Source organism: Schistocerca nitens, chromosome 1, assembly GCF_023898315.1.
Source record: "Schistocerca nitens isolate TAMUIC-IGC-003100 chromosome 1, iqSchNite1.1, whole genome shotgun sequence".
In the NCBI taxonomy this organism is placed as follows: Eukaryota; Metazoa; Arthropoda; class Insecta; order Orthoptera; family Acrididae; genus Schistocerca; species Schistocerca nitens.
This window is the reverse complement of record NC_064614.1, coordinates 194,188,702-194,210,093: the sequence shown is the minus strand read 5'-3', so window position 1 is coordinate 194,210,093 and position 21,392 is coordinate 194,188,702. Positions and strand designations below refer to the sequence as shown.

At 43.7% G+C, this 21,392-nt stretch overlaps 1 protein-coding gene across 2 annotated transcripts in view; it reads left to right on the top strand.

The window, feature by feature from the left end:
* The window catches only part of LOC126235009 (solute carrier organic anion transporter family member 74D-like), a 123,420-nt gene that overhangs the window by 55,415 nt on the left and 46,613 nt on the right, over nt 1–21,392 (top strand). For both annotated transcript variants that reach the window (XM_049943755.1, XM_049943748.1), the window contains 2 exons: nt 6,717–6,881; nt 11,644–11,839. In XM_049943755.1, coding sequence (XP_049799712.1) covers nt 6,717–6,881; nt 11,644–11,839 — 361 coding nt within the window. The remainder of the gene's footprint in view (nt 1–6,716; nt 6,882–11,643; nt 11,840–21,392) is intronic.

Sequence of the window (21,392 nt, the reverse complement as noted above, 5' to 3'; positions counted from 1 at the left end):
AGTTAGTTGCGTGTTGCATATACAGGAAGTTTCAGAAATGACCGGTATATTTGAAACGGTAATAAAAACTAAACGAGCAGCGATAGAAATACACCGTTTGTTGCAATATGCTTGGGACAACAGTACATTTTCAGGCAGACAAACTTTCGAAATTACAGTAGTTACAATTGTCAACAACAGATGGCGCTGCGGTCTGGGAAACTCTATGGTACGATATTTTCCACATATCCACCATGCGTAGCAATAATATGGCGTAGTCTCTGAACGAAATTACCCGAAACCTTTGACAACGTGTCTGGCGGAATGGCTTCACATGCAGATGAGATGTACTGCTTCAGCTGTTCAATTGTTTCTGGATTCTGGCGGTACACCTGGTCTTTCAAGTGACCCCACAGAAAGAAGTCACAGGGGTTCATGTCTGGCGAATAGGGAGGCCAATCCACGCCGCCTCCTGTATGTTTCGGATAGCCCAAAGCAATCACACGATCATCGAAATATTCATTCAGGAAATTAAAGACGTCGGCCGTGCGATGTGGCCGGGCACCATCTTGCATAAACCACGAGGTGTTCGCAGTGTCGTCTAAGGCAGTTTGTACCGCCACAAATTCACGAAGAATGTCCAGATAGCGTGATGCAGTAATCGTTTCGGATCTGAAAAATGGGCCAATGATTCCTTTGGAAGAAATGGCGGCCCAGACCAGTACTTTTTGAGGATGCAGGGACGATGGGACGGCAACATGGGGCTTTTCGGTTCCCCATATGCGCCAGTTCTGTTTATTGACGAAGCCGTCCAGGTAAAAATAAGCTTCGTCAGTAAACCAAATGCTGCCCACATGCATATCGCCGTCATCAATCCTGTGCACTATATCGTTAGCGAATGTCTCTCGTGCAGCAATGGTAGCGGCCCTGAGGGGTTGCCGCGTTTGAATTTTGTATGGATAGAGGTGTAAACTCTGGCGCATGAGACGATACGTGGACGTTGGCGTCATTTGGACCGCAGCTGCAACACGGCGAACGGAAACCCGAGGCCGCTGTTGGATCACCTGCTGCACTAGCTGCACGTTGCCCTCTGTGGTTGCCGTACGCGGTCGCCCTACCTTTCCAGCACGTTCATCCGTCACGTTCCCAGTCCGTTGAAATTTTTCAAACAGATCCTTTATTGTATCGCTTTTCGGTCCTTTGGTTACATTAAACCTCCGTTGAAAACTTCGTCTTGTTGCAACAACACTGTGTTCTAGGCGGTGGAATTCCAACACCAGAAAAATCCTCTGTTCTAAGGAATAAACCATGTTGTCCACAGCACACTTGCACGTTGTGAACAGCACACGCTTACAGCAGAAAGACGACGTACAGAATGGCGCACCCACAGACTGCGTTGTCTTCTATATCTTTCACATCACTTGCAGCGCCATCTGTTGTTGAAAATTGTAACTACTGTAATTTCTAAAGTTTGTCCGCCTGAAAATGTACTGTTGTCGCAAGCATATTGCAACAAACGGTGTATTTCTATCGCTGCTCGTTTAGTTTTTATTGCCGTTTCAAATATACCGGTCATTTTTGAAACACCCTGTATTATTTGAACGATTCTTTTACCGAACTGATATGGAACGAGTTATGTATACAAGATTAGTGGTAACGTTAATGATCACATCATTTTATTCTTACTGCTGCAACTACAATTAAAAACAAGATTTTTCCGTTTTTCTTTATTTAAAAATGACAACAAGTTTTTAAGAGGGAACCAGTCGTTAGAATAGAAGCATCTGTCAAGAAGAAATGATTTTAAATTATATTTAAAGCTTTCTTCGACAGCCTTTGAGTCATTTTATGTTATTGGGGAAGTGATGAAAAATTTTTGTTGCTGCATATTGAACACCTCTCTGAACCATTGACAGCTTTAATAATAGGTAATAAAGGTAGTTTTTTCCTCTAGCGTCGCAGTATGTACTTCACTGTTCTTCTGAAATTGTGCTGGATTATTTATGACGCAATTTATTAGCGAAAATACGTACGGTGTTGGAAGTGAATCAAACGCATTCTCAAAATCTATTTCCAATAGACAAAATGATAATCAATCCTCCCTTCTATAATTTCTATTATGTCTAGAATGGCCCATAGTGCTACATCAACTTGTGACGCGAGAGTTTTTCTTTGCTTCATTAACATAATCATCTACTGTATACTCTGCAGATTAAGGTACGCGGCAGAGGGTACTTCCTGTAACATTTGCGTATGGAGTGCGGGAAGAATGAGTGCTTAAGGGGACCACACCAGAGCCTATCTAACCCATGTTAATTTAGACAAGTATTTGACCCTCTTCTGAAAAACTGTTTGATGCAGGAGTATGTTACATGATTCTAATAGAGTCAACTGAACTAAAATCTACTTTGTCCATTTTATAGTTCTTAAGAAATATTTTTTTAAAATGTATTTACAAAATATATTTTTTTCTACAGAAAATATTTTTTTGCGAACTTCCTAATGGGGGAATATTAATGAATGTAGTACCAGAGGTGGCTTTTTATGTTATGCAGAGTCTTTGATAATTTCATTCATTTATCTGTGATAGCTTCTGATATAATGGGGCATATGTACTGAAAATTTTAGTTTGTGGGAAATTGACTTTAAAGAAAAAACTTTTGAAATTTGTTACTTACAGTTAATTAAAACTGTCCTGCTACATATGACGGCCCTTCTTTGGCCTCTAGCAGGTCTTCCAGCTTCTTTTTCACCTTCCTGGATGTTTGTCTTGCTTTCTTGGCCGTATTAGATGCAGACCTGTTTGCATCGGCTATCCTCATTTTATCGTAATGTTGCAACCCAGTTATCATATTTTCACCAGGATTAATTCCCAGCTTTTGCAGTACCCAACACTTTCCAATATTACCACAATTGAATGTAATAACAGCATCATGAACTCAGAGTTTCATTGTATGCATGCCTACAAATACAGTTGTAGGAAGGCGGTTCCGAATTATGCTGTTGAAACATTCATTTGGGTTCTGTGTCTGCCATGCAGGCATTTCCTTAGAAGGTCAGGATGAGCCAAGTCTCTGAAAATAGGTTTAATTGCTGTAATAACAGCAGCAGGAAGAGAAAGCTGATGAGAATAAGATTCTCCAGTTTCCTGAGCCGTGTTGTATTTGCACCACGAATTTTCTCCTGATGGACACAATCCATGACATGGCTTATCATCAGTAGAGGACTTATTGAAGAATATGGCTCAAACATCCCTCTTCATTGCCTCCAGATTTTCTTTATTTCTTCTAATTGCCTGCTCCTAGTATATCTTCGAGTTTTCTATTTCAGTTTTAGTCAACTGACCCTGTCCGGTCAACAATTTTCCGCCTTCTAATTTTTTTCCTCTCATGTCAACAGTTAGTTTTCTCAACCTTGTTCCCTAACGTTTTTGAACATGGCCTACACAATCTATTTTGCTAATAATGGCACCTGCATATGGCTTAGAGTTGACAGTGAGTGGGTTGACAGTGGGTGACAGAAAAGTGGGCGTGGCACATAAACACACATGGTAGGAAAATGCTCTTTAAATGCTCGAAAAAAATTTTTTTCAGCAAAATCTTTTTCACAGTACTTAAATAAAACCTTAATCTATCGGAATATGATGAAAACCGAAAATCGATCTTTTTCGACCTGAACCACGGTGTGGTCCCCTTAAGTGCCTCTGTCATTACTATAGCTGTGGGAACTACGTTGGGGACTGTGGTATATTAATTCTAGGTTGCTCACTTAATACTGTTTCTTTCTATTACTGAAGGTTTTTCGGCATTTCTTTGACAATGAAACAATCAAGATCGGAAACAATTATTCATTCAAAAATTATGACCGGTTTCGGTCTTTATGCTGACCATCTTCAGATCCACTGTGCCATATGGCTGAAGTCGACGGTGCACAGAACAGTTGCATGATGCTACGGTAACCGGTCATCAGTTGTAAATAAATGCTTATTTGCAATCTTCACTGTTTCATTAAGTGATAATTTGCCATCAATCGCTGTTTTATCTCCAACCATGTCATGTAAAAATATTTCTCTGACATTCTTTCGGGAGGCACACTTGTGATCATTGGAGCTGCCATTCTTTTTTTGAGGAATGGTCATTAAGATTTCATGACCATCTCTAAAAAAGAAGATTATGTAATTAAACAATTTTTTGTTTACAGATAGATGGGTACAGAGTCTGTACACAATGGAATCCTCGCACCAGAAAGCCGTAGCACACCGCTGTAGTAGCCAGAACAAAAAGGCGCAGCCCATCTCGGTTGTATCAGTGGGCTGTGCCATTTCATTTTCGTTACTCTTCCGGTGACCTACGCTGCTTTGGCGCTAGGGTACCATTAAGTACAAAGACATGTAGACGTTTCCAATTCACTCAAGATGTACTGTTGCTACCGTGCGTATGAAGTACATGAAATGATTACATTTACGGATCAATAGCACAAGCGGTACTGAGGTACAAAATATCGGCCCATGCTGAAGCACCATATTACGTGATGTAGCCTCCACAAGCAGCAGTGCAGGTGCTGACTCTGCCATCCAGTCGATCGCAGAGATGTCGACTACTGTCTTGGGTACCTTATGCCACGCCTGCTCACCCTGTTCATGTAGTTCTCTGAGAGTAGTTATTTGACGAGTTGCACGAGCCCCTTCTCGTACCATAATATGCCACACGTGATCGATTAGAGACGAGCCAAGATATCTGGATGGCCAGGGAAGCTTGCAGCGCGTCTTGGAGAGCACGTTGTGTTTCACGGACAGTGTGTGAGTGAGCATTATCCTGATAGAATAACACATTACCTTCCTGTTGCAAGAACGCCGAGCTGGATTAGCCGAGCGGTCTAAGGCGCTGCAGTCATGGACTGTGCGGCTGGTCCCGGCGGAGGTTCGAGTCCTCCCTCGGGCATAGGTGTGTGTGTTTGTCCTTAGGATAATTTAGGTTAAGTAGTGTGTAAGCTTAGGGACTGATGACCTTAGCAGTTAAGTCCCATAAGATTTCACACACATTTGAACATTTTTTTGTTGCAAGAACGGAAAAATACCGGGTATAACAACATTCTGCACGTACCGAGAGCTGGACAGAACAGCAAAGGTGAAAGAGAGTAGTAGCTTAGCGCACCCAGACCATAAGGCATCTACGTGTATCTTGGACGAACGCACTCTACGAGACAGCGCTCTTCATGTCTACGTCGTAAGCACGAACTACCGTCACTTGCGTGCAGGTAGAACCTACTTTCATCGTCGAAGACCATGGCGCTCTATGCCGTCTTCCAAGTCGTCCTCTGAAGGCACCAATCGAGTGGTACACAATGGCACTGTGGCGTGAATGGAAGACGGGCTAGAGACGTGCGGTCCTGTAGTCCCAATGCTAATGTGGCCGAGCGGTTCTAGGTGCTACAGTCTGGAACCGCGCGACCGCTACGGTCGCAGGTTCGAATCCTGCCTGGGGCATGGATGTGTGTGATGTCCTTAGGTTAGTTAGGTTTAAGTAGTTCTAGGTTCTAGGGGACTGATGACCTGAGAAGTTAAGTCCCATAGTGCTCAGAGCCATTTGAACCATTTGAACCCAATGCTAATAACTGGTCCACAACAGTTCGTATTAACATGTCTGTGCAGTGATATCTGTGTGATTTGCCACTTCTGCCCTTAGATTATGACGATCCGGTTTGGCGTCTGGGCTACGTGGCCGCCCAGAACCTCGTCAGTGGTGCCAGAATGTTCACGTGACCACCGATACCGGCATCGTTGCACAACTGGCGCAGCACGTCCAGCTTGTGTGGCATTTCTCCGAAAGCACCATCCCGCCACTCGGAAGGCTACAGTTTGACCCCTGTCAAACTCGCTTGGTTGGCTGTAGAAAGCATGAGAGCATCTCCTGCTTGCTTCACAAGTTTTCCCCACACTGAGCCTTCCGGCTGTTAGCATTCCCTATTAAATGATAGACGCAGACAGCGCCCTGGTAGCTATGCCACTATTCTATATGTTGCTGGATATGATAGTATATCTACCATTCCCCGAGTGGCATATGCCGTCATCAGATCAACATCGACTTCCAGGTGTACTATTTTTTCCCGACACTACCTGGAAACAGTCAAAAAATTAATAAAGTCTCTTCATTTTTTCGAAGCGACAAAATTATTTGACTACCCCTCGTATTCGCTATGGGTCCCGCAGAATTGAGCAAAATGCTGGGATGGGTCAATCGAGTGTTTTTTGGGCTTTTTCCTTCGAAAACGGACCAAATTTTCCCAATATTCTATCAGTGAATCGTAAGTTGCTACTGGTTTATCTACGACTGTGCCTTTGTAATTATATCAATTCAGGCCTCCATTATCTTATCCTCCACTCATCTGAAAATAACTTTAGGACTGTCCTGCTCAGTATGGAGTTTACAATGTCTATAGCTTGTGCTGTGTTTGTATTTTCAAAAGATATCGAATACCGTTAAGAAAAGTACATGTTTCGCTGTCCACATTCGCATACTTTATTGTACTAAAATATTGTTTTAGTATTTTGAAGAGTTTATGCGGTATTAGAGGTATTTCATGTGACACCTTCACTTCGTCAGCAGTAGCTAATTGGTTCCTCTGTAAACATTCTCATTCTCTCTCTGCCTCTGCCTCTGTCTCTCTCTCTCTCTTTCTCTCTCTCTCTCTCTTTCTCTGTGATAATACTAACTATATTATCGTGTTAATTTTTGTAGACTTCTGGAAGAGTACACGGCGCCTGCTAGGTAACCGCCTTATGATGTGCAACATCTTCAGCAGTGTACTGTTCATGTTCGGCATGTCAGGCAGTTGGGCGTACATGCCCAAGTACATGGAGACACATTTCCAGCAATCCGCATCCACCTCGAGCCTCGTATTAGGTACGTATAGCGTCTCTATTGGCTGACGACGACGGCCTGAGCTCCATCCCAAATGGACAGGCACATCAAGATCACATGCTTGATAAGAACGATTTTCTTTTCTCTCTTACAGAACCTTAAATTTTTTGTGCTCTTGGAAATGTAATACTTGTGATTACTGCACTGTACAGGTCACCACTGGGTAAATGGGATATTTCCACGAAAAATTTTGATGGCTTAATCTGCTGTCAGTCATTCAAAAAGGAGGGGGTTATTAATTTAGTGTTAATTTCTTGAAGGAATCTGACAGAGAAAGTCTGATGACTATTGAGGGTTACGCCATGGAAAATTCGTTGAGTGAACAGTCCATGTGGCAGCATATCCGATAGACTTTGAAGCAGCATATTTAACGGAAAAATCTACGGATATACATTAACAGTCATGTTTACCCTTAAATGTATCCGTCCTAAGCCCAAACATATGGTTCAAATGGTTCAAATGGCTCTGAGCACTATGGGACTTAACTTCTAAGGTCATCAGTCCCCTAGAACTTAGAACTACTTAAACCTAACTAACCTAAGGACATCACACACATCCATGCCCAAGGCAGGATTCGAACCTGCGACCGTAGCGGCCGCGCGGTTCCAGACTGTAGCGCCTTTAACCGCTTGGCCACCACGGCCGGCGCCCAAACATACGATTCCTTTAATTTCTCACACAATGTTGATGCACCAGATTATGAACTCAGCGGTTTTGTTTATATATTTAGATATACTGACCACATTTAAACCATAGACAGTGTTTATGTTTTTTTAAAATTTGTAAAATGTTGTAACTGATATTAAAGTGGCTTTTCAGCATGAAATTTCAACATCATCTCGAACAAAAAAGCAACATATGCAGGTTGCTGAGAAGTCTCTATATGAACAACGAAACATGTCAAGACGGGTGATGAAACGTAAGCTAAGGCCAAATAGGCCATCGGTAGGATTAGGGCTCACTCACACTGACAAAAGTTCTATAAGTGCGGTCAAATGTGAAAGTTATACTCTCTGAGTTCTTTTATTTTAACAGCAACGTGTCCTAAAGATCAAAAACGTGTGCTACTTACAAGGTTCAGCGTCGTTTGGAAGGTGGAGTTGTTAATAACTTCCGCATTAGCGGCGAAACACCTCACTGACTCTACGCCACAATAATGCACCTGCTCACACTTCGTTGCCTGTTCATGAATCTTCAGCCAAAAACCATACTTTGATGGTGCCCCAGCCGGCCGGCGTGGCCGAGCGGTTCTAGGCGCTTCAGTCTGGAACCGCGCGACCGATACGGTTGGAGGTTCGAATCCTGCCTCGGGCATGGATGTGTGTGATGCCCTTAGGTTAGGTAGGTTTAAGTAGTTCTAAGTTCTAGGGGACTGATGACCTCCGATGTTAAGTCCCATAGTGCTCAGAGCCATTTGAACCATTTTTTTTATGGTGCCCCTGATGCCATATACACCAGACATGGCCCCATGTAACCTTTTTCTGTTCAGAAGGAAATACCTCAATGGCGGCCGTTTTACAAGTATAGATGAGATCCCACAAGTGTTTGGAGAGTTGGAAAAAAACACTGGCCAAAGTGCATGATATCTAAAGGGGACAGTGTTTTGAGGTGATATATTTTATATAGAAATTTAAATAACATTCTTTTAAAAAAAATATCCCGTTATTTTATGAACACGTTGGCTAAAAATAAATTTACGATTGCATGGTTTCGCTACGATATCTACTGACAAATGTGTCTCGAGCTCCCAGTAATGTCATGTGGTTTAAAATCCACGAGCTTTCAGCCGAGTAATCTTGGGAAATTGTCAAGGGGTGGCTGCCTTTCGGTTGCTGCTGCTGTCCTTATATAACTGGTGTGACGTCTGTGAAGTCACTGGTGCTTGGTTCAGCACCCGATGAGGTAATGTTTTCGTTGCACGCCTGCCGCAGCCTTCCAATGTGCGGGTTCTCACAGTTTCTTATCTATATCACTTATTTTATTATGCTATCCCAGAGATTACTAATTCGTGTTATAACAGACGTCTCGTCGAGTGTAATACGACGTCCGTTTTCTACATCATGCTCTGCTATCGCCATTTTCTCAGGATACCAAAGGCGAAAGTATCTAATGTTCTACATGGGGCTGTATAGTAGTACGCACAGTCTGTCCGCATAAAACTGTCCGCAACCACACTGTATTGTATATACTCTTGGCGTTCTGAGGCCTACATCGTAACCAGTCTGGGTGGCAGAGCGGTTCAAGGCGCTACAGTCTGGAACCGCGCGACCACTACGGTCGCAGGTTCGAATCCTGCATCGGGCATGGATGTGTGTGATGTCCTTAGGTTAGTTAGGTTTAAGTAGTTCTAAGTTCTATGGGACTGATGACCTTAGAAGTTAAGTCCCATACTGCTCAGAGCCATTTTGAGCCTACATCGTCTTTCACAGGCCTCAACAGCTACCGACTTTTCGCTGGAGCTCTGAAGACCGAATCGATTTTATGCTTCTTCAGGAGCCGGCTAAACTTTTTTGTCACTTAGCCATAGAACTGCAAATTCGCAAGCTTCTTCGAGTCCTGCTTACATGTTTTCGGAAAGATGGCTTGCTAAGTCTGGTGGTTGTTGTAGTCGATATCCTAGAATTCTTTCCGTAAGTGGCTCAGTTCCTTCGTTAAGTTTTCATCGTCTCAGAGGACTTCCGCTCGATGCAGCAAGGTACTCAGTAAAAAAAGTTGCACGGACTAACAGTTTCCGGGATAGAGTAATAAAAAAAGCGATCGAGATAAAACTTGCGACATAACCCTCAATAAAGACGGCGGGATGCAGCTAAGTACGGATTGGGACCCGACCATCGGAAGGTTGAAGCGGTATCTGCAGTTGCACAGAGTAAACATTCCCTTACATGGCGCTGTAGGGTGTACCAGTGACGTCACAGAGGGCAGCACGGCCACATAAGGACGGTAGCAGCAACCAAAAGACAGTCACCACTAGACAATGGCCGAGGAGTACCTGGTCGATAGCTCGTGGATTCTACACTACTGGCCATTAAAATTGCTACTCCAAGAAGAAATGCAGATGATAAACGGGTATTCATTGGACAAATATATTATACTAGAACTGACATGTGATTACATTTTCACGCGATTTGGGTGCGTAGATCCTGAGAAATCAGTACCCAGAACAACCACCTATGGCCGTAATAACGGCCAAGATACGCCTGGGCATTGAGTCAAACAGAGCTTGTATGGCGTGTACAGCCACCATTGACAAAATGGTTCAAATGGCTCTGAGCACTATGGGACTTAACATCGAAGGTCATCAGTCCCCTAGAACTTAGAACTACTTAAACCTAACTAACCTAAGGACATCACACACATCCCTACCCGAGGCAGGATTCGAACGTGCGACCGTAGCGGTAGCGCGGTTCCAGACTGAAGCGCCTAGAAGCGCTCGGTCACACCGGCCGGCGGCATCATTGACCAGACATTTTCAATTGGTGAGAGATCTGGAGAATGTGCTGACGAGGGCAGCAGTCGAACATTTTCTGTATCCAGAAAAGCCTGTACAGGACCTGCAACATGCGATCGTGCATTATCCTGATGAAATGTAGGGTTTAGCAGGGATCGAATGAAGGGTAGAGCCACGGGTCGAAACACATGTGAAATGTAACGTCCACTGTTGAAAGTGCCGTCAATGCGAACAAAAGGTGACCGAGACGTGTAACCAATGGTACCCCGTACCATCACGCTGGGTGATACGCCAGTATGGCGATGACGAATACACGCTTCCAATGTGCGTTCACTGCGATGTCGCCAAACACGAATGCGACCGTAATGATGCTGTAAACAGAACCTGTGTTCATCCAAAAAAATGACGTTTTGCCATTCGTGCACCCAGGTTCGTAGTTGAGTACACCATCGCAGGCGCTCCTGTTTGTGATGCAGCGTCAAAGGTAACCACAGCCATGGTCTCCGGGCTGATAGTCCATGCTACTGCAATCGTCGTCGAATTGTTGGTGCAGAGGGTTGTGTCTTACAAACGTCCCCATCTGTTGACTCAGGGATCGAGACATGGCTGCACAATCCGTTACAGCTATGTGGATAAGATGCCTGTCATCTCGACTGCTAGTGATACGAGGCCGTTGGGATCCAGCACGGCGTTCCGTATTATCCTCCTGAACCCACGGATTCCATATTCTGCTAACAGTGATTGGATCTCGACCAACGCGGCAAGCAATGTCCCGATACGATAAACCGCAATCGCGATAGGCTACAATCCGACCTTTATGAAAGTCGGAAACGTGATGGTACGCATTTCTCCTCCTTACACGAGGCATCACAACAACGTCTCACCAGGCAACGCCGGTCAACTGCTGTTTGTGTATGAGAAATCGGTTGGAAACTTTCCTCATGTCAGCACGTTGTAGGTGTCGCCACCGGCGCCAACCTTGTGTGAATGCTCTGAAAAGCTAATCATTTGCATATCACAGCATCTTCATCTTGTCGGTTAAATTTCGCGTCTGTAGCACGTCATCTTCGTGGTGTAGCAATTTTAATGGCCTGTAGTGTAAATCACGTGACGCGACTGGAAGCTCCAGATAATTTTGTCGAAGAAATGAAAACTTAAAAACACGAATGAATACTATACATAGGTACAGGGCAGAGGTAACAACAGGGAACGTAATGCACTACACTTGCAGTGGTGGTGTGTGAGACGCAACAGGAGTGGCAGCTTTGCTATGAGATGCCATCGGGGTGCCTGCAGGGTCCTTCGGCCTGGTGTCGACCGCGCTGGGCCTGGCCGCATCGGGCGTCGTCATCTGGTGGTTCCAGCCGCGTCCTCGCTCTCTGGCAGCCTGGAATGTTGTTGTTGAACTCATCGACGCATTTGTGCGGGTCGGCTGGACCTTCATAGGATGCGCAGATGACTACATGTCCGGCGCCCGGACGTCAGATGGACGGTGCGTATACTCCTAGTTCTCAGGACAATACACAGCAGAAGTAGTGTGACCAGTCGCAAGTGGACTGTGAAGGCAATGTGTGACGTTCCTGGTGCTTCTAAAAGTCAGTTTTCAGGTGTAGAAACATGCAGTGATTTTTGATGCAGGAGACAGGTGAAATACCCTCAGACTTCAAGAAGAATATAATAATTCCAATCCCAAAGAAAGCAGGTGTTGACAGACGTGAAAATTACCGAACTATCAGTTTAATAATTCACAGCTGCAAAATACTAACGCGAATTCTTTTCAGACGAATGGAAAAACTGGTAGAAGCCGACCTCGGGGAAGATCAGTTTGGATTCCGTAGAAATATTGGAACACGTGAGGCAATACTGACCTTACGACTTATCTTAGGAGAAAGATTAAGGAAAAGCAAACCTACGTTTCTAGCATTTGTAGACTTAGAGAAAGCTTTTGACAATGTTGACTGGAATACTCTCTTTCAAATTCTAAAGGCGGCGGGGGTAAAATACAGGGAGCGAAAGGCTATTTACAGTTTGTACAGGCACCAGATGGCAGTTATAAGACTCGAGGGACATGAAAGGGAAGCAGTGGTTGGCAATGGAGTGAGACAGGGTTGTAGCCTCTCCCCGATGTTATTCAATCTGTATATTGAGCAAGCAGGAGAGGAAACAAAAGAAAAATTCGGAGTAGGTATTAAAATCGATGGAGAAGAAATAAAAACTTTGAGGTTCGCCGATGACATTGTAATTCTATCAGAGACAGCAAAGGACGTGGAAGAGCAGTTGAACGGAATGGACAGTGTCTTGAAAGGAGGATATAAGATGAACATCAACAAAAGAAAAACGAGGATAATGGAATGTAGTCAAGTCGGGTGATGCTGAGGGAATTAGATTAGGAAATGAGACATTTAAGAAGTAAAGGAGTTTTGCTATTTGAGGAGCAAAATAACTGATGATGGTCGAAGTAGAGAAGATATAAAATGTCGACTGGCAATGGCAAGGAAATCGTTTCTGAAGATGAGAAATTTGTTAACATCGAGTATAGATTTAAGTGTCAGGAAGTAGTTTCTGAAAGTACTTGTATGGAGTGTAGCCATGTATGGAAGTGAAACATGGACGATAAATAGTTTGGCAAGAAGAGAATAGAAGCTTTCGAAATGTGGTGCTATTGAAGAATGCTGAACATTAGATGGGTAGATCACATAACTAATAATGAAGTATAGAATAGAATTGGGGAGAACAGGAGTTTGTGGCGCAACTTGACAAAAAGAAGGGACCGGTTAGTAGGACATGTTCTGAGGCATCAAGGGTTCACAAATTTAGCATTGCGGGGCAGCGTGGAGGGTAAAAATCGTAGAGGGAGACCAAGAGATCAATACACTAAGCAGATTCAGAAGGATGGAGGTTGCAGTAAGTACTGGGAGATGAAGAAACTTGCACACAATAGGGTAGCATAGAGAGCTGCATCAAACCAGTCTCAGGACTGAAGACCACAGCAACAACAATAATCCATCAAGTAAATATGTTTCTGCAGAAAGATAAACCAGTGTGAAATGCAACAGCATGGTGAACGCGTGTGCTGTATTGTTGTTGTGGTCTTCAGTCCTGAGACTGGTTTGATGCAGCTCTCCATGCTACTCTATCCTGTGCAAGCTTCTTCATCTCCCAGTACCTACTGCAACCTACATCCTTCTGAATCTGCTTAGTGTATTGATCTCTTGGTCTCCCTCTTCGATTTTTACCCTCCACGCTGCCCTCCAATGCTAAATTTGTGATCCCTTGATGCCTCAAAACATGTCCTACCAACCGATCCCTTCTTCTAGTCAAGTTGTGCCACAAACTTCTCTTCTCCCCAATCCTATTCAATACCTCCTCATTAGTTACGTGATCTACCCACCTTATCTTCAGCATTCTTCTGTAGCACCACATTTCGAAAGCTTCTATTCTCTTCTTGTCCAAACTGGTTATCGTCCATGTTTCACTTCCATACATGGCTACACTCCATACAAATACTTTCAGAAACGACTTCCTGACACTTAAATCTATACTAGATGTTAACAAATTTCTCTTCTTCAGAAACGATTTCCTTGCCATTGCCAGTCTACATTTTATATACTCTCTACTTCGACCATCATCAGTTATTTTACTCCCTAAATAGCAAAACTCCTTTACTACTTTAAGTGTCTCATTTCCTAATCTAATCCCCTCAGCATCACCCGATTTAATTTGACTACATTCCATTATCCTCGTTTTGCTTTTGTTGATGTTCATCTTATATCCTCCTTTCAAGACACTGTCCATTCCGTTCAACTGCTCTTCCAAGTCCTTTGCTGTCTCTGACAGAATTACAATGTCATCGGCGAACCTCAAAGTTTTTACTTCTTCTCCATGAATTTTAATACCTACTCCGAATTTTTCTTTTGTTTCCTTTACTGCTGTCTCAATATACAAGTAATAGTTAATAAACAAGCGTCTCTTACACATATTTACGATCTACATTCTACGAATCTGAAGGAATTTGGCATATAATAACAATGACATACACATCTCAGCAAAACAATATAGCTAAATGCCTCAACAGATCATTAATGGATATAGTAAGGTCACTGTGGTTAGGAAGTAATTTACTGAAGAGTTCTTGGGCTGAGCTGATGTACACTGCAGCATACATAAGAAATTGTGTTACAAATAGCCACAACAATGAAAAAAATGCCTCATGAATTGTGAACAGATAGGATGCCTAGTTGAATCATTTACAGGTTATAAGATGCAAAGGTTTTGTTCACATGCCCAAACAAAGACATTGTTCTAAATTATCCACAAGGGCAGAAAATGGCATTCTTATAGGATATTCTCTATATGGTAATGGATGAAAGGTTTGGATGCCAGAAATGAAACATGTTGTGAAATCAACGAACTAATTTTTGAATGGCAAATGCTCAACTCAAAATAAGAAACAGAAAGAATCTATTGAACTGTACAATGATGGATCATTATCGTTTCCAATTATTGAAGATGAGATACGAAGTGAAAGGGAAGATTCTAACACTGACAAGGAATTTTATGGTTTCTCAAATCAGAAGGAAATTTTGGAAGAAACCGAAGATAATCAGGAACTTGTGGAACATGCTGAAACTTCACAAAGTAGATGCAAGTCAAGAAAGGATGTAAAAAAAAGACGAAAAAATAGTTTTAAGCAAATGTCATCCAATGACACTTTTTTCCAAAGAGAGGGTGTATGCTGAAAAAGCACAAATAAATTTCATGCGAGGAAGGAACAGTGATGAACCCTTATTGTATCAAAGCAGTTATTCTGATGAGGCAGCGGAATGGTTGGTTGGAATGAATGAAGAAATTGACTACATTTCTACATTCTACATTTATAATCCGCAAGTCACCCAACGGTGTGTGGCGGAGGGTAAAAGATTCGTAAACGTCGGAAAGTAAGAGCTAAATTTCACTTCAACTAGTAATAGGGCTTATGTCGGGCTGAATTACGCCAGAATTGTCATCTTGGGAAAATGAAATGTAATGAATGTCATTGTACTCCATAATGCCCCAGTAAAACATGTTAATCCTTAATTTTTCGTGTATAAAATACACTCTAAGAAAAAAAATTGAAACGACGCACCATTAATTATTTGAAAGCGCGAAAATCAGTAGATGTTACGTACATCAACAGACAAACGAATGATTACAGTTTCGTAAAAATAGAGAAACAGATTCACAAGCTGAAAAAGTCAATAACGCGTTGGTCCACCTCTGGCCCTTATGCGAACAGTTATTCGGCTTGGCACTGATTGATAAAGTCGTAGGATGTCCTCCTGGGAGGTAAAAAAACTAAACTCCGTCCGAACAGGCCTTGCAAGGCCAAACGGTACCGACCGGCCGCCGTTTCATCCTCAGCCCACAAGCGTCACTGGATGCGGATATGGAGGGATGTGTGATCAGCACACCGCTCTCCCGGCCGTTTGTCAGTTTACGAGACCGGAGCCGCTACTACTCAATCAAGTATCTCCTCAACTGCCCTCAGAAGGGCTGAGTGCACTCCGCTTGCCAACAGCGCTCGGCAGACTGGATGGTGACCCATCCAAGTGCTAGCCCAGCACGACAGCGCTTAACTTCGGTGATCTGACGGGAGCCGGTGTTACCACTGCGGCAAGGCCATTGGCTCTCCTGAGGGATATTGTGCCTATTTCTGTCCAATTGGCGCGTCAAAATCCCGAGCTACTTGGAGGACCCCCCCCCCCCCCCCTCCCCCGCTCCACCACAGTGCTCCAATCGTTTCAACTGGGGAGAGACCCGACGACCTTGCTGGCCAAGGTAGTAGACGCTCTCGTCGTGTGCCGGGAAAGATTATGTTGCTGAAATGTAAGCCTAGATGGATTGCCTTGAAGAGCAACGAAACGGGCATGAGAATATCGTCGACGTACCACTGTGCTATAAGAGTGCCGCAGATGACAACCAAAAGGGTCCTTCTATGAAAAGAAATGACACCCCAAACCATCACTCCTGATTGTCGGCTGTATGGCAGGGGTTTCAGACACGTCTTCGGCCTGGAATCTCATTGACTGGAGTTTAACGGTCTTCAGTGATCAGACTCGCTTCGAACTGAGTCCCAATAACCAGCGAAAGCGTGTCTGGAGACCCAGCAGACAGAAGTAGGACACCAAAGTGCCTGTCGGTCGCCGTAAGGCCTGTCAACTGGTCTGGGGTGCCATGTCATTTCATAGAAAGACCCTTTTGGTTGTCATGTGCAGCACTCTAAGCATTGAGCATGAAATTATTCTTGAAATGAATTATCAGACACAGTTGTATAAGTGTATTCTGCACATGAAGGGCAATGAACGGTATGTGAATTTTCCGATAAATTCTAAGAAATTAAAGAAAGTTTTCTCTGTCAGTATTAACTAACTGAACTAACACAACGCGTTTGGGAAGTGTGCTGAAATTCTCAGATAACTTTTCCATCCCTCATATTTGAGTGTTCTGCAAATTTAGGGTCCCAAAACTGCTCAAAACATGAAACAAAGCTTATGTTAGGTCGAAAATTATGAAGCATTAATGTGAAAAAAATTGCCCTACCAGTTACACTAGTTAATAGGAACGGAAACAGGAAATCTTAATATATTCTATTTTAATGGAGCATACTTATATGATCATTACATCCACTGTGGTATATTTACAAAAACAAGGACGTAACGTCGAAGCCAGCAATAACTGTTACAAAATGGATAAATTAATTTCCTGTCACACAGAAGACATTTCGACACAGTTTGATGTAAAAGAGAACACAAATTGATAATATCCAGCTTATAACACTTTTATTACAAAGTTATTAGCTCTGTCTCCACTGTGGAGAATAATATACAGGTGTGCGTTACATTGCTTACACACGTAAACCGCTTCTGTACCTAAATTCCATTACCAGTTGCATCGTAAATTGATTAAAATGTCCTTGGGAATAGCTTGGATCACTTCTCGTGAAAAAGTCGTCTGGTTTCTGGTCATATTTATCGCAAATGAAAATTAATTCATGAAACTGATTAAACTGTACACGCCTGCTTATTATCAGATGTCTTCATGTTGCCCAGTAGCTTTTCGTTTATTGCTGTAATGACGTAGCACTTAAAATGAGACAGCATTGATTGAATGACTAATAACGGAGGATTCATTCAGGTGCTTCAAGCCTGGGATAAATCTGTCGTACATGTTGCTAGCGGATTTTTCTTGCTGCAACGCACACCTTCTACCGAAAGAAGTTTATTAGTATCAAGCATGGCCTTAATTTTGTAAAGAAATTACTGACAAGGTACACTTGGAACACATCATTGTATGAAAGTGAAGCTATCTTCAATAAAATTCTTCAGGGTATCAGACCGCATCGTCATAATTTAAAATGCGCCAACGTTTCGGCCAGCGTTGCAGCTAGCCTTCATCATGGCCCTACGTTAACTGCTAAATGAACACACTTGGTTCCTTAAATAGCTGCACGAGAAAACCGTGTCGTTACTTGATTGGCTGTAAAAGGAGGAGGAGGAGGGGTGAAAGGTATGCTTTATTGGTGTTTCCTTTATTATCTGTCATTGGCTGAAATAGCTGTTTTCTATTGGTCTTTATATTAATCCACCCCATTGGAGGAGACGTACGAATAGCGAACAGGTGATGGCTGTGACGTCACACTGTTTCCATGCTGTCCAGAAGCCGGCTGCGGCGTGCCATTGCTTTGTGTGCTCGCGACCACTACTGCGACTCTCCGCGTGTCTGCATGGGCCGCCACGGCTCTGCCGCCGCTCCGTAGCCCTGTTATTGCAGGCAGCCAAGACCTCGGAAGCTTGTACCCGTCCTCTCTATTCATGTTGGCGGGTCTTTTGGCTATTTCTATCGTCTCTCTAATCTTTCTTTTGAAAGTGAGAGGCTGTTTCGCCAGGACGCGGGCTTCTTGAAAAAATATTGGTTTCCCGCACTCGTGTCGGTGTTCCGCCACTGCTGACTTAGTGTGTTGTTTCAGGCGGATATATCTTTCATGTTCCGAGAGCCTTGTGCTAATCGGAGGTCCCGTCTCACCTATGTAGACTAATCCACACGCACAACCAATTTCATACACGCCAGCTGTGTGTAGTTTGTCAAATGCATCCTTGGTAGAACCGAGCATGTCTGATATTTTGTTTCTGCTTCGGAAAATTGGTTTGATGTCGGCTTTTCGTAGAATTTTGCCAATACGTTCGGTGACCCCTTGTACATATGGTAACATAGCAATGCTCTGTGCCTCCTTCTCCTCTTCCCTATTAGTCTTCTCCCTTGTCGACATGGTGCTGTCTATCATCTGCTTCCCATAGCCATTAGTTCCGAAGAGGGACCTGAGGCGTTCAAGTTCTGTCTTCAGATGTTCTTCGTCGCTTATCCTGTACGCTCTCTTCGTTAGCGTGTGCAGGGCGGACTTCTTCTGCGTGGGGTGACGGTGGGAGGAGGCGTGAAGGTACCTGTCCGTATTGGTTGGTTTCCTGTACACTTTGTGGCCAAGTTTACCATCAGGTTTTCGATAAACTTCCACGTCGAGAAAAGGCAGCACCCCATTCTTCTCTGTTTCCATTGTAAACTGAATTTTCCTATGCTGTTGGTTAAGGTGCTTGTGGAAGTTCTGTAACTCCTCTTTTCCGTGGGGCCAGATGACGAAAGTATCATCGACATAGCGAAGCCAACAATTTGGACGTAATGGTGCGGACTGGAGGGCTGTTTCCTCAAATGCCTCCATGAAAATTTCTGCTGCGATAGGCGATAGGGGTGAGCCCATAGCTACACCGTCAGTTTGTTCATAAAATTGACCTCTCCACTTGAAATAGGTGGTCGTCAGACAGTGGCGCACAAGCTCACATATATCAGGTGCCACGCGTTCTTCTAGGATGTTCACAGTATCTGACACTGGGACATTCGTGAATAGGGATTTGACGTCGAAACTAACCATCAGATCTTGGTCCGTAACACGCATTTCTTTTAGGAGAGACACGAAGTGAGTGGAATCCTTAACGTAGGACTCGGTTTGATGCACTAGGTGTCGGAGCCTAGGTGCCAGTTCTTTCGCTAGGTAGTAGGTCGGCGAATTTATACTGTTTACTATGGGCCTTAAGGGGAAGTCGGTTTTGTGTACCTTCGGTACACCATATATCCTTGGTGCCTGTGTCACTTGCGGGATGAATCTTCTGGCCTTGTCGAAGTTGATTCTAGAGTGCTTGAGCAGTGCCTGCGTCGTTTTGATTACCTTGGCCGTCGGATCTCCCTGCAGTTTCTTGTTATAGATAGGTTCTGCGAGAATATCTTCCATTCGTTTGTTGTAATCAGTTGTGTCCAAGACTACAGTGGCGTTGCCCTTATCTGCCTGTACCACTACTAAGTGGGGGTTGTCCCTGAGTTCCTTGATGGCATGGTATTCCTCAGCGTTGATGTTTTGCTTCGGTGGCTTTGCTTTATTCAGAACTCGGAGAACGCGGAGAGGATCCGGCAGGAAACGGTCAGAGTCTGATACCCTGAAGAATTTTATTGAAGAAGACAACGGCCGCGGAAGCCTATGCTTACAAAGTGAAGCTATGTCTGTAGAAAAGCGTTTGAGATGTGATGTTACAGAGACTGATGAAAATTAAGAGAGCTTAAGTGATTTAATTATGTTGACACTGGGTTGGAGCAACATTGCAAACCAGTCAAAAGACTGACGGAAAAATAATCGTGCTGTCTAAGCCGCCATGTGTCCTTCAAACCTTGTAAATGATATAACGCATCATTTTCATCATTCAGTCAGGTCTGTAACTGAATGAAAATAATGAAGCACATGCACAGATTGTAGTAAATTCATCTGAAAGTTGTTCCAACATGAGTCTTAAGTTGTGCGCTAACAGTTTTCTTCGCAATTATATCACATGCAGTGTCCGCATTAATTTAGTTGCCTTAGAACTCTGATTCTTGCTTACAGCAGTGTCAGTATGAAATTTTCCTTTAACACTAATTACTCACGGGATACAAAGCAAATAAAATAAATTTCCTCGAAATATGTCCCATACGAACAGCTTCTATAACTGTGATATTAACGGAGATAAGAGGAAGGTGTTTAGGGCAGCAGACAGCGATGTGAGCGCTCTGACATTGCGCAACACAATTGAAGGATCTCTTTTTCGAAACCCCATTGCGGCGGCTAATTTCGAATTTTCTCTAAAAGGAGTCTACAAGCTTCCTCTGTAGTGGTCCAAAAGCGTGACGCCCTACAAAATCGCCCTCGGGCTCGACAACGCTTCAAACAAGAAGCTGTCCAGCTGTCCCCAAATGCCAAAAAAAGACCAGAGCTCAGAAGTTCATGTGACGTGTAAGGTGGGTTACTAATGCCACATTGGCATCAAATTTCACTGCACTTCTGCCCTGTGCCACCATGGATATGCCGTACAATGGGAAGGTCGTCACATCCCCCTGTTACCCAACTTTCACCTCTTATTTTGCCGCTTCGCGATGGAGGTCAGAACAGTGAAGCCTATGTGCTGAAATCACGCTGTTTTCTTAAGGGTGGCCGAGGGAAACATTTCAGACACATCGCCACCTCCCAGTCGACACGAAAAGGGCTCACAGTGTAGCATAAAGTGAGTCAACGAAACCAACCCTTTCCTTGGGTCATTGAGTCCACACACTTCGCGGTTGAAAACGACAGTTCGTATTGCGTAATGCAGCCGGCATTCTTGACAATATGACACTTCCGGACGTTTCAACTCTTCTCTGAGAATACGTGCCCTGGATCTCCGCTGAACATGATCGCAGAAATTTTTAATCTGGTTCACAGTGTGGAAGATCTAGGGATCGTTCAAAACTACTCGACGCAGTTTGAACGCAGATATTTACGCGTACGTGAATAAAACTGCAAAAGAACCCCCCTCTAAGTCCTTTCAGTGCGGCAACATCGCCGACAGCGTCCTACCAGATTTAATGGAAATATGAAAAATGTGCCTTTGTACAGAAAACATATGAAGTAGCTCTAGGCGCCTGCAGGTAGGCAAGCCCTTGACACTCTCTCCTCC